General features: G+C 41.5%; 1 protein-coding gene across 2 annotated transcripts in view; it reads left to right on the top strand.

The window, feature by feature from the left end:
- The first annotated feature begins 34 nt into the window (after nt 1-34).
- The window catches only part of UBP1 (upstream binding protein 1), a 68,050-nt gene continuing 55,725 nt past the window's right edge, over nt 35-12,359 (top strand). Inside the window, exon 1 of one of the 2 annotated variants that reach the window (XM_061196468.1) lies at nt 35-402. In XM_061196468.1, the coding sequence (XP_061052451.1) occupies nt 290-402 (113 nt within the window). In that variant the 5' untranslated portion in view covers nt 35-289. The remainder of the gene's footprint in view (nt 403-12,359) is intronic. The other variant, XM_061196469.1, reaches the window with a different exon arrangement.

Below are 12,359 nucleotides of genomic sequence, written 5' to 3'. Positions count from 1 at the left end.
GGGGGTGGGCGGCGGCGGCATGAGGCGCGGGGCCGGCGTCCGCGGGAGGGAGGCGCTGCCCGCGGCCCGGCCGCTCCCGCTGCAGCTGCTCGCCGGGTTCGCCGTGCCCTGCCCGCGGGGCCCCGGCTGTTCTCATCCCGGCCGCCGCCCGGGCTGCCGCTGGTGACCACTCGCCGCGCCGCCGGAGGCTTCACCCGCGTCCTCCCCCAGGACGCGCCCGCGGAGCTCCGGCCTCTTCGCCCCGCTCGCGGAGGCCGCGCTGCGCGCCGGGCGGCGGCGAGGCCGGAAGATGGCCTGGGTGCTCAAGATGGACGAGGTGATCGAGTCCGGGCTGGTGCACGACTTCGACGCCAGCCTCTCGGGCATCGGGCAGGAGCTGGGCGCCGGCGCCTACAGCATGAGGTACCAGTGCCCGGGCGCGGGCGCGCGGGCGCGCGGCGGGCGGGCGGAAGCCTCTGTCTCCTTGGGAAAGGCCTGCACGACCCTGGGCCTCTGACCGCGCCATGGAGCCCCGCGGGCCTCTGCCCACGGCGGGGGCGGGCGACGGAGAGCGGCCCCGCAGGCTTTGGCCCGGGGACCGCCCCTGAGGGCTGCATTTTTGCTGTAAAATACGCCCCGCTGTTAGGATGGCTTGAGTTGGGGGAAGGGACTTCCTTGCCTTGCAAGTGATTTACAAGCCACTTAGAGCTGGAATACAGGGTACGAGATGCTAGGACTCGTGTTGGGAAAACACTCTCCAGGGTTTTGGCATCAGTTCCTACTCTGTTCTACCTTGTAGTCTTTATTGGTTGCAAATTTTAATCATTTGATATTCCAATAGTAATTATATCATAAGTGAAAGTAGCCACAGGGGAGAAAAGCACATTAACTTGGGTTTTTTAATTGTCTCAAAGTGAAGTTTTTCACTGGGGGGACTACCCTCTGAGGCTGTTTCCTTTTGAAGAAGGCTTTAAGATGCACTGATTGCACCCACAAACAAAAGTTTGTTTAGTCTCAGCTGTCTGTACAAGCAGCCATTCATTTTGTTTAATTTTGATAGGCTGAAACAGATCTGAGCTTAGTCTCTCGCCTTTATCCTGAAGAACACTGGGTTTTTGCTATCAGTTTGGCAGCTCTGTATTTTTTTTTTTTAGCAGTTTTATGGAAATACAGTTTACTTAGTATACGTTCACCCAATTAAAGTGTAAAATTCAGTGGTTTGGCAGTTTTTCCTTAATGCGAATTAAATGAGATTTTGCGAAGAGACTCTTTAAAGTAATGACTGATGTCTTTGACGTGCTGTCCAGTTTCCCAGTAGCTTTCATACCTCTCACTGCAGCTCTGGGGGAGGACAGGGAGCATTAAAGTCCTGAAGAAGAACGACTTCTGGGTCAGAGCAGGCCTTGGATGGTAGGGGCTACTCCCTGAAATAATTTGGCTTTTAAATCTTAAACGGAAACTCTGAGCTGAAAAGTGGAGATGTTTCTTAGGGTGTGGAAGCACATGGATGAAAGCCTCAGGTCGCCAGTCTCTGACCCTGATTGGGTCTGTGCTGGTCTGCCTGAACTTGGCACTTCCTCTCTCTGCAGCTGTGCAACTTGAGGGCTCTGGATGAGGTGGCTTATTTTCTAGAACAACTGTCTTAGTGTTGAGGAAATTGAGCTACTGAAAGTCATAAGGTCACCCCAGTTGGCAGTACAAGAGGCACTGATTCACAGTGAAAACATGTGTGGGCCTCGAGGGCCATGCTGCTCCTTGAGACCCTGGACTTGCAGTGAAGGCAGAAGAGGGCAGGTGAGGCAGATTCAGTGTTTCTTCTCAATTATGGTTAAATGAAGGTTTGCTGCTGAGAGCTTTGCTTACTGAGGGTTATTCTGAGCTTTCACTTTTTTTTCTCGAGTTCTGTTTGTTTCAGTGATTCAGCCAACTAGTGAACTTTTGTTTATGGTCTAGAAGGAAAATCTTGATATTAAACCTTTTCATTACTTTGTCCTTAAAGGTATTTTCTGACATCTTTGTAATTCTGTGTCTTTTTACAACACTTTCCATGGGGACTTTTTCCATTGATTGTTTTTGGTTATTGGTTATATGGTATGTGTCATTTAATCTGAATTTTCTAGTATCTTTGAAGGCACATACCATTTTTAAGGAGCTTATTTAGGGTTTTGTACTTAATTGGGTCCTCAAGAGGAGCCAAGAGAGTACTTGCCTCTTGCAAATTCAAGGCCCATTATTTGAAATACAAATTTAGGAAAACTCCAAGATTGCCTTGATCTGGAGCAGGTCTGAAGAAGGCTTTAGGCTGTTGCAGTCCTCCTTTGATGGCCCTTACGCTTCCCAGCCCGGGCCTGGAGCTGGGGAGTGCCCAGCCTCTTCTCTCTGCAAGGGCAATGGCCTCCTTTCCTCAGGCATCGGGGAAGCGGGACATTCCTGAGCTCCAGGGAAGTAAGGCTCATGATTCTTGTCTATTTCATTTGTCCTCTCAAATTCAAGAAATAAACTTGAGGCGCTAAATTTGAAATTATCAGAAAAGTGACTTCTTGATAAAAATTTGCTCTGGAGGCAGCTTTTCATTTTTCTTTCAAAGTGAAGTATGCTTGAGGGACTTCCCTGGAGGTCCAGTGGTTAAGACTCCGCGCTTCCACTGCGGAGTGGTAGGGGAACTAAGATCCCACCTGCCACGCAGTGCGGCCAAAAAAAAAAAAAAAAACCCAAATTGAAGTATGCTTACTGTATTTGCTTTTTGTATGGCTTAAACCAAGAGGTATTTCTAAAGACTTCTTTAGGAAATGATTTCTTCAGCTTTGAAGGAAGATAGCATGAAAGAAACATGTGGTTTCTCTCAGTAGTCTGACAATTTAGAAATATATATTTGCATTAAATAATGTAGGCTGATAGTATTGGGATCTGATGAGGCTAATTTCTGGTAAAATCTTTGCTTCCCTTTTTTTTCTACACCCTGGTTCTCATTGTCTGTCTGTGTTCTTCTGTGTGTACTCTGGTACCCCGTTTGTATGTGAGGCATAGGCTGCTGCAGATTCTATTTGAAATAAGGCGGGTTGTAAATGTTTTTTAAAATCTTAGTTACAATATCAAGAGTCTAGAGATGGTTGAAGAGACCCTAGAAAGCTAATAGACCAATCCTTTTCTTGTAAGTGTGTAAACCAAAGTTTGTAGTTGTTAAAGCGATTGTCAGTGGCACCACCATTCCAAGTGAGGACTGAGTTTCCCCTCACTGAATGAAGGCCGAAACCCATTGTAACTTGTAATCTGGGTCATTCATGTTTTGTGAAGTAAGGAGCAGATAACCAAAGGACTTGAAAAAGTAAAACTCATTAAAACTCTCCTAGGAAGGTCTTTTGGTCCACCTGGTAATTTTATTTCCATCTTAAGTGTTCACATGAAATGTATAATCTATAATAAGTTAACTTTCAGGATTTAACGAGTAATTTGAAAAATAAAAGTAATGTGAATTCTTTATGCATAAAAACTTTTTTAATATTAAATTATTACTTTACAAAGGGCATTGGTCTGAGCCCTCTTAAACTTCACTATGGTATACATCTGTTTTGAAACAAAAGGTATACTTTACATATTCTTAAGTGAGAGGTACATTCATAGTTTACAAATAATTTGCTAAATCAAAACTGGTTTGGGGTGAAGACAGATTTCCTATATTGACTGAAAGGTTAAAATGTCAGTTTATAGACCCTTTGAGGGAATGGGAAAATTTCAACTTTGATCAGTGTTAAGTTAGTAAAAGATTACAAAGGATATGGTTTATTATGTAGCTATTAATAGCTTATAATTTTCTTTGGGTCTCATGCTAAAGCAGAATGTCCTTGAGTAGGTGACATTTCTTGGAAGTATAGAAAATTTTCAGGATCAGTGAAATTTGAACAATTTATTAGGGTGGTACCTGAGACTGCTTCCAGAATTGGCAATAATTTCTATAAAATTTCTCATTTCAAATTTTAAAAACTTTTTCTGCGTTTAATCTTGAAAGAATTTAATAAATTGTTGATAAAAAAAGATACTCACTTCAGAGTATAGTATCCATATTGGTTACTACCTTACAGCAGGGACTGGCAAATCTTTTCTATAAAAGGCCAGATAGCAAATATTTAAGGCTTTGTAGGCCAGAGGGTCTCTGTCACTCTGTTTTGTTTGTTTACAACCCTTTAGAAAAATGTAAAAACCATTCTTAGGTCCTGGTTTTACAAAAACAGGCCAGCTGCGTTTGGCCTTTGGGCTGTAGCTTGCTGACCCCTGCTCTAAAGGATAGATTCTAATAATATACTTTGATTGCCTTGGAAAAACATTTGCTGAGTATTGAAACCTTATATTCAAAAAGTAATTTTTATGTAGACTAAGAACTCACTCAGCTAATTTATGTACATCCTGTTGTTTGCCCATAGATTTTATTTTGTTCAATTTTTAAAATCAGGTGTTCCCTCCCCGCACTAAGAGTAAGATTCAGTACAGTTTATGCCCTTCAGTCAGGGCTGTTTGAAACTTGGTAGTTTATTGATACGGTCTCATAAGTGTGATACGTTTCATCAGAGTGACACTTGTTAGTTTGCTAGGACAACTTGTACATTTACTTTTGGTGGAAATACCATCTGATGGTTCATGTGTTTTTGCTGTAAGTTCTGTGACTGAATTTAAAAGAAGTTCTGTAATATTTATTTTGCTTGCTTTGGGACATATCTGATACATGGATGTGAAACTCTTCTGTGTTGAACCTTGGTAGTAGAGTCTTTTTGTTTTAAACTTTCTGAGTTTATGAGTTAGGAGTTTATGTTTACAAGTTAAAAAGATTGTGTAGATAGTTGACATATACCCTTTACCCAGCTTCTACTTCCATAACCAGAATACAGTCTTCAAAACTGCCTTGGTACAGAACTGTTACCTAAAGTGCAAAATTCATTTGAATTTCACAGGTTTTTTTTCTCTATTGCCCCTTTTCTAGTCCAGGTTCCAATCTAGGATCCCATATTGCATTTAGTCTTTACCTTCTTCAACAACAATTCCTTAGTCTTTCCATCTCTTTTATGACTCCGACACTTCTGCTATGTACTGGTCAGAACCGTTGTTTTTAAACACATAAAAAATTTTTGGAAGCAACGATAGAATACCTATGAATACTATTTAGCTTTTAAAGGATCTCTGTCATTTTAGCAGAATGATTATTTTTAAAGGCTCATTTTTATTTTATTTTATTTTTTAATTTTTTGGCTACGCTGTGCAGCATGTGGGATCCTAGTTCCCCGACCAAGGATTGAACCCGCGCCCCCTGCATTGGAAGTGCAGAGTCTTAACCACTGGACCGCCAGGGAAGTCCCAGCAGAACGATTTTGAGTAGAGTAGGACCACTGTTGATGTCATTCATTTATAGATTACTTTGTCTCAGTCTACCTGAATAGAATGGTATGCTGTGTCTTTTGTAGTCTCTTCATAATCAAGAACTTTTAAATTTTATTAATTTATTTGAAATAACAATTACAAACCATTACATATTACCACAAATATATATATATATATATTTTAAATTAATTAATTATTTATGGCTGTGTTGGGTCTTCGTTTCTGTGTGAGGGCTTTCTCTAGTTGTGGCAAGTGGGGGCCACTCTTCATCGCGGTGCGCGGGCCTCTCATTATCGCGGCCTCTCCTGTTGCGGAGCACAGGCTCCAGACGCGCAGGCTCAGTAATTGTGGCTCACGGGCCTAGTTGCTCCGTGGCATGTGGGATCCTCCCAGACCAGGGCTCGAACCCGTGTCCCCTGCATTGGCAGGCAGACTCTCAACCACTGCGCCACCAGGGAAGCCCAATATATTTTATTAAAAAACTTTTTTCGGAAACAAAACACTTTGTGAGAAGAGTGGTATTGTCTTACACTTGCAAATTATTCCTTTTTTTTTAACATCTTTATTGGAGTATAATTGCTTTACAATGGTGTGTTAGTTTCTGCTATATAACAAAGTGAATCAGCTATACATAACACATATATCCCCATATATCTTCCCTCTTGCGTCTCCCTCTCTCCCATCCTCCCTATCCCACCCCTCTAGGTGGTTACAAAGTACTGAGCTGATCACCCTGTGCTATGCGGCCGCTTCCCACTAGCTATCTGTTTTACATTTGGTAGTGTATATATGTCCATGCCACTCTCTCACTTCGTCCCAGCTTACCCTTCCCCCTCCCCGTGTCCTCAAGTCCATTCTCTAGTAGGTCTGCGTCTTTATTCCCGTCCTGCCCCTAGGTTCTTCATAACCATTTTTTTTTTAGATTCCATATATATGTGTTAGCATACGGTATTTGTTTTTCTTTTTCTGACTTACTTCACTCTGTATGACAGACTCTGGGTCCATCCACCTCACTACAAATAACTCAATTTTGTTTCTTTTTATGGCTGAGTAATATTCCATTGTATATATATGCCACATCTTTATCCATTCATCTGTCGATGGACACTTAGGTTGCTTCCATGTCCTGGCTATTGTAAATAGAGCTGCAATGAACACTGTGATACATGACTCTTTTTGAATTATGGTTTTCTCAGGGTATATGCCCAGTAGTGGGATTGCTGGGTTGTATGGTAGTTCTGTTTTTAGTTTTTTAAGGAACCTCCATACTGTTCTCCATAGTGGCTGTATCAATTTACATTCCCACCAGCAGTGCAAGAGGCTTCCTTTCCTCCACACCCTCTCCAGCATTTATTGTTTGTAGATTTTTTGATGATGGCCATTCTGACTGGCGTGAGGTGATTCCTCATTGTAGTTTTGATTTGCATTTCTCTAATGATTAATGATGTTGAGCATTCTTTCGTGTGTTTGTTGGCAATCTGTATTATCTTCTTTGGAGAAATGTCTATTTAGGTCTTCTGCCCATTTTTGGATTGGGTTGTTTGTTTTTTTTTTAATATTGAGCTGCATAAGCTGCTTGTAAATTTTGGAGATTAATCCTTTGTCAGTTGCTTCATTTGCAAATATTTTCTCCCATTCTGAGGGTTGTCGTTTCGTCTTGTTTATGGTTTCCTTTGCTATGCAAAAGCTTTTAAGTTTCATTAGGTCCAATTTGTTTATTTTTGTTTTTATTTCCATTTCTCTAGGAGGTGGGTCGAAAAGGATCTTGCTGTGATTTATGTCATAGAGTGTTCTGCCTATGTTTTCCTTTAAGCAAATTTCTTTAATATTTGGTGTAGAAAAGCAGATGGATTCTCTCATCTGCTATCGGAATATATTGTTTTGGTTGACATACGTGAAGAAAATCCAGCCTCACGTAGATATGTGTTTGGAAAAGGGGAGATTATTTTAATAGCCCTTTCAGATCATTTTGGGAAGTAATCTGATAATATACCAGCACTTGAAAAGTGGTAGTTTCTTAAAGTTGCAGTGTGGAATCTGAAACTGTATCAATGTACTTTTTGTACTATTACATTAGAATCAATTTGTCTGTTTTGAACTTTGATTGGGTCTCTTACCCTGAGTAATTTTGAAATATGCATGCATTGGTCATTTGGAAAATAATGATTTCTTGAGTTATGCAGATCTTCTAAATGTTGACATTTTTCTCTATGCAGTATCAAAAAATCATATTCCTTAGTATCACCACTGTCCCATCAGAGAAAGTACATGGTGGAGGCTGCAGATTTTATCATTGGTAACAAATGCTATCACAGTTGTTTTCCTTGAAATGATAGGCTCACTTTATTCATTTTTGAGGAAATTTCTGTCAGATACTCAGGTATGAATAATCATAGTTTGTCAATATTTATTTCAAGTAAAAATGATATTCTGTGAGAGAAGCTGCTAGATCAGCTCACAGATCATAGTTTCATAAAAAACTTTTCCTTGAGACAACCATTGCACTTAGATGTGCAGCAGAAATACATTATACCTACCCAAGAACCAATATTTAATAAAATTAATACTTTTTATACAATGACTGCTTGTGTAGCTTGGTGCCACTGCCTTGATTCATGCCAAGGCACCTGCAGTTTTAACCACCATCGGTTTTGTGCAAATGTCAACTGAGTGAGAAAGGCAAATAATGGTTCAGTGTTATTCTGAGAATAGGTTTGACCTCCTGAACCCCTGAAAATCTCAGGTTCCCCAGGATTCCATGGACCACACTTTGAGAATCTCTGGTCTAATGTGTGCCTAGAGTTTGGATACTTAAAATATTTTCTACTAAATTAAAAACAAACTAGAGTTCAGAGAGTCCCGGTGTCACTCAACAAAGGGCAGAGCTGGGATTTGAAGCTCCAGAGTTGGGATCTGACCTCCACTTCTTCCCATTGCACCCTTTGGCTGCCCACCAATGAATAACTGAGAAGTCTTCTCAAGGTAGAAGAAGATAATCTTTCTGGATAGGAGGAAAATCAGTTGGGAATGCTATATATATATTTTTTTTTTTTTTTCTTGTTGTAGCTTTTTTTTTTCTCTTTTTCTTCTCTCCAGGATCTTGCTGAACTTATTAGTTCTAATAATTTGTAGGATCTCAGATTTCCTAGTTGATATCTTTAAATAATGATAGATTTATTTCTTCCTGTGTAATCTTTTTTTTTTTTAATATTTAGTTTTTGGCTGTGTCGGGTCTTAGTTGTGGCACACGGGCTCTTCTTTGCGGTGCGTGGGCTTCTCTCTAGCTGTGGTATGTGGGCTCTGTAGTTGCGGCACGTGGGCTTAGTAATTGCGGTGCACGGGCTTAGTTGCGCTGTGGCATGTGGGATCTTAGTTCCCCGACCAGGGATCAAACCAGCATCCCCTGCATTCCAAGATGGATTCTTAACCACTGGACCACCAGGGAAGTCCCACTTCCTGTGTAATCTTTACATTTCATTTTCTTGCCTTAGTGTGTGGTCTAGCCTTCACTGCAGTGTTGTTTAGAAGCACTAAGAACTTGAATCTTCAGTCTTCTTACTGATTAGAGAATGCTTCCAAAGTTTCATAAATAGGTTGTCTCTGTTTATAGCTGAGATTGGTCCTCAATTTTCTTCTCTTTTCTTTTCTTTTTGGGTTCTCCTGTCCTTTTAAAAAAGCATTTAGACTGTATCAGCTTTAAGTGAGCAGGAGAGCTTTCTCTTTATGAGCTAAACATTTTTGTGTGAGGTGGGACTTAACTGTTTCTTCAAGGTTTTGTAAAGCTCACCTGGAATACAGCATTTGGTGATTTTAATTTTTTTTTTTTTTTTTTGCATGAGTAGATGTTTGACTGCCTGTGTAATTTATTTAATGGGCATAGGAAATACACAATTTATCTATCTTACCCAGCTGTGGGAATTTTTTTCCAGATTTTTTTTTTTAACTGATCTCCATGATGTTTGTGAGTACTCCCTTTCTTTCACTCCATGTATTGCTTGTGTCTTTTCCTTCTTCTGTGACCTATTTCAGAGGTTTGTCTATATCTAGTATTTTGTAAGAAATCAAATTTTGGTTTTGTTTTTCTTCTCTATTGCATTTTCTCTTTTATTTTTGTGGTCTTCCTTCTTGTCTTGATTACGCTTGTTATTTTCCACCTTCTTTAGTTAGGTGCTTTGTCCTTGGTTTTTGGTGTGTGTTTTCTAATAGATGCATTTACGGCTACATATTTATCTGTAAGTCTCTCTCCCAAGGTTTTTTTTTTTGGCTGCGTCGGGTCTTCATTGCTGCGCACGGGCTTTCTCTAGTTGTGACGAGTGGGGGCTACTCTTCGTTGCAGTGCACAGGCTTCTCATTGCAGTGGCTTCTCTTGTGTAGCATGGGCTCTAGGCGCACAGGCTTCCGTAGTTGTGGCACGCAGGCTCTAGAGTGCAGGCTCAGTAGTTGTGGCACACGGGCTTAGTTGCTCCACAGCATGTGGGATCCTCCCGGACCAGGGATCGAACCCGTGTCCCCTGCATTGGCAGGCGGATTCTTAACCACTGCGCCACCAGGGAAGTCCCTCTCTCCCAAGTTTTGAAGGCAGTACCTTTGTTTTCATTCAGTTCTTTTGTTTTATCTTGTAGTTTTTTATATATTCTGGATACTAGCCTTTGACTATGCATATATGTCACAGATACTTTCTTCTACTCCTTGGCTTGCCTAGGAAAGCAAGGGAAATTCCCTTTATGTTGGCTTTTGAACAGAAGTTCTTGATTTGGGTATGGTCAGATTGACCAGCCTTTTCATTTATAGTTAGTCTTTCCCTACTCTGAGGGTATAAAAATATTCTTATAGTCTTCTCTGAAGATTTACTACTTCATATATTCCATATAAGTTTATAATCTCTCTAGAGTTTTGTTTTTTTTCTTCTTCTGTTTTGGTTTAGTATGAGAGGAGGCCAGTTAATTGCAGTTATCCTTGTATGAATATGCAGTTTACCTAATATAACTGAAAAGACTGTTTACTTCTCAACTCTTTATATTGCCATTCTGTTATAAATCCAGTGCCCATCAAGTTCTAAATGTGGTGTTCTGTTTCCAGATTATGGATTCTGTCCTTGTGTTCCTGGGGAGTACCCAACTAGATCATGTTTTGTCATGATTTGTCATTATCTCTTGGATTTGACTTGTTAATACTCAATTTAGGAGTTTTGCATCTATCTTTATAGCTGAAGTGAACTTTTCATTTTCTTTTCTAGTTTTGCTTGTACCTAGTTTTGATTTCAAAATTACTAAAGTCTTCATAAAATGAATTAGGAAGTATTTCCTCTGCTTCTGTCCTGTTGAAGGGTTTGTGTAAGAGCTGCCATTGAAAGTAGGCTAGAACTCGCCTGTGAAAGTTTACTCTGGGGGAATATTAACCACAATATCAGTCTCTGTGGGATGATTTTTTAAAGCTTTTTATGTCTTTTTTTTTTTTTTGGCTGCTTTGGGTCTGCGTTGCTGCATGCTGGCTTTCTCTAGTTGCGGTGAGCGGGAGCTACTCTTCATTGCGGTGTGCGGGCTTCTCATTGTGGTGGCTTCTCTTGTTGCAGAGCACGGGCTCTAGGCACGTGGGCTTCAGTAGTTGTGGCATGTGGGCTCAGTAGTTGTGGCACGCGGGCTCTAGAGCACAGGGTCAGTAGTTGGGGCACGCGGGCTTAGTTGCTTTGCGGCATGTAGGATCTTCCAGGGCCAGGGATAGAACCCGTGTCCCCTGCGTTGGCAGGTGGATTCTTAACCACTGAGCCACCAGGGAAGTCCTGCTTTTTATGTCTTGAAGAAAGCTTTGGTGTTAGTTTTCTAGGGAGTTATTCATCTTATCCATATTTTCAAATATGTTGCCATAAAGTTGTTAATATTGTCATCTTATTAGTTTTTATATCATTAGTTATATCTTTTTTACTCATACTTACTAGTGCCTTCTCTTTTTGATGAGTCTCTCCTAGACATGTATCTCATTTTTTAGGGCACACTGGACCAGTCCTTTTGTGCACTTGATTCTTGTTTGTCAGGAGTAGGAGAAGTTCCAGATTTTTTTAAAATTTTTAAATTTTATTTATTTTTGGCTGCACTGGGTCTTTTTTGCTGTGAGTGGGTTTTCTCTAGTTGCGGCAAGCGGGGGGCTACTCTTTGTTGCAGTGTGCGGGCCTCTCATTGCAGTGGCTTCTCTTGTTGCGGAGCACGGGCTCTAGGCGCGCGGGCTTCAGTAGTTTTGGCTCACGGGCTCAGTAGCTGTGGCTCGCAGGCTCTAGAGTGCAGGCTCAGTAGTTGTGGCGCACGGGCTTAGTTGCTCCGTGGCATGTGGGATCTTCCCAGACCAGGGCTTGAACCCCTGTCCCCTGCATTGGCAGGTGGATTCCCAACCACTGCACTACCAAAGAAGCCCCACTACTACTGTCTTAATTCTTGGTGATTTCAAAAGATATTTAAATGGGACTTCCAGTAGCCTGACACTTCTGTTCCTTGATTATCTTTCTTACAGTGACATGATCTCAGCTACTCAATCCTATGGTCATAGGTTAGACCTTGGCATTACCAGTCATGCAGCCGACCTGTAATCTCAAATTCAGAGTTCACCTGCTGCCCCCTGCCCTTCACTCGCTCCCTCATTACCCTCCTCCTGCCATCACTGAACCCATTAAGATCTACAGTCACTGCTGCTGCTCTCAGTTCACTGCTCCTTACCCTCTTGAACTCCTGTTTTCTTCCCCAGCCAGTTTAAGTTTCCCTGGTCAATCATTGTAATTACTTTCTGCATATACCCTTGTCTCCCTTGCCCCCTCTTGCTTTATTCCCCTCTCCATTTTTTATTTTAATAAAACTGTAACCCTGATTAAATCTGATTCTTCACCTCTTTACTTAGGTAGCTGAATGTGGCTCTAGGGAAGCACTGATTGGGCCTCACTGGAAGTGCATGACCTCATCTCTCAAGTGCATCCTTTTGCTGCTCAGTGGTCTCACCTCAGTGCCCTTGTCCAGTCCCTCTCCAGTCCA

This window comes from Eubalaena glacialis, chromosome 7 (assembly GCF_028564815.1).
Source record: "Eubalaena glacialis isolate mEubGla1 chromosome 7, mEubGla1.1.hap2.+ XY, whole genome shotgun sequence".
Taxonomy (NCBI): Eukaryota; Metazoa; Chordata; class Mammalia; order Artiodactyla; family Balaenidae; genus Eubalaena; species Eubalaena glacialis.
Note: the sequence above shows the minus strand (reverse complement) of the source record. Positions and strands in the feature narration are given on the sequence as shown.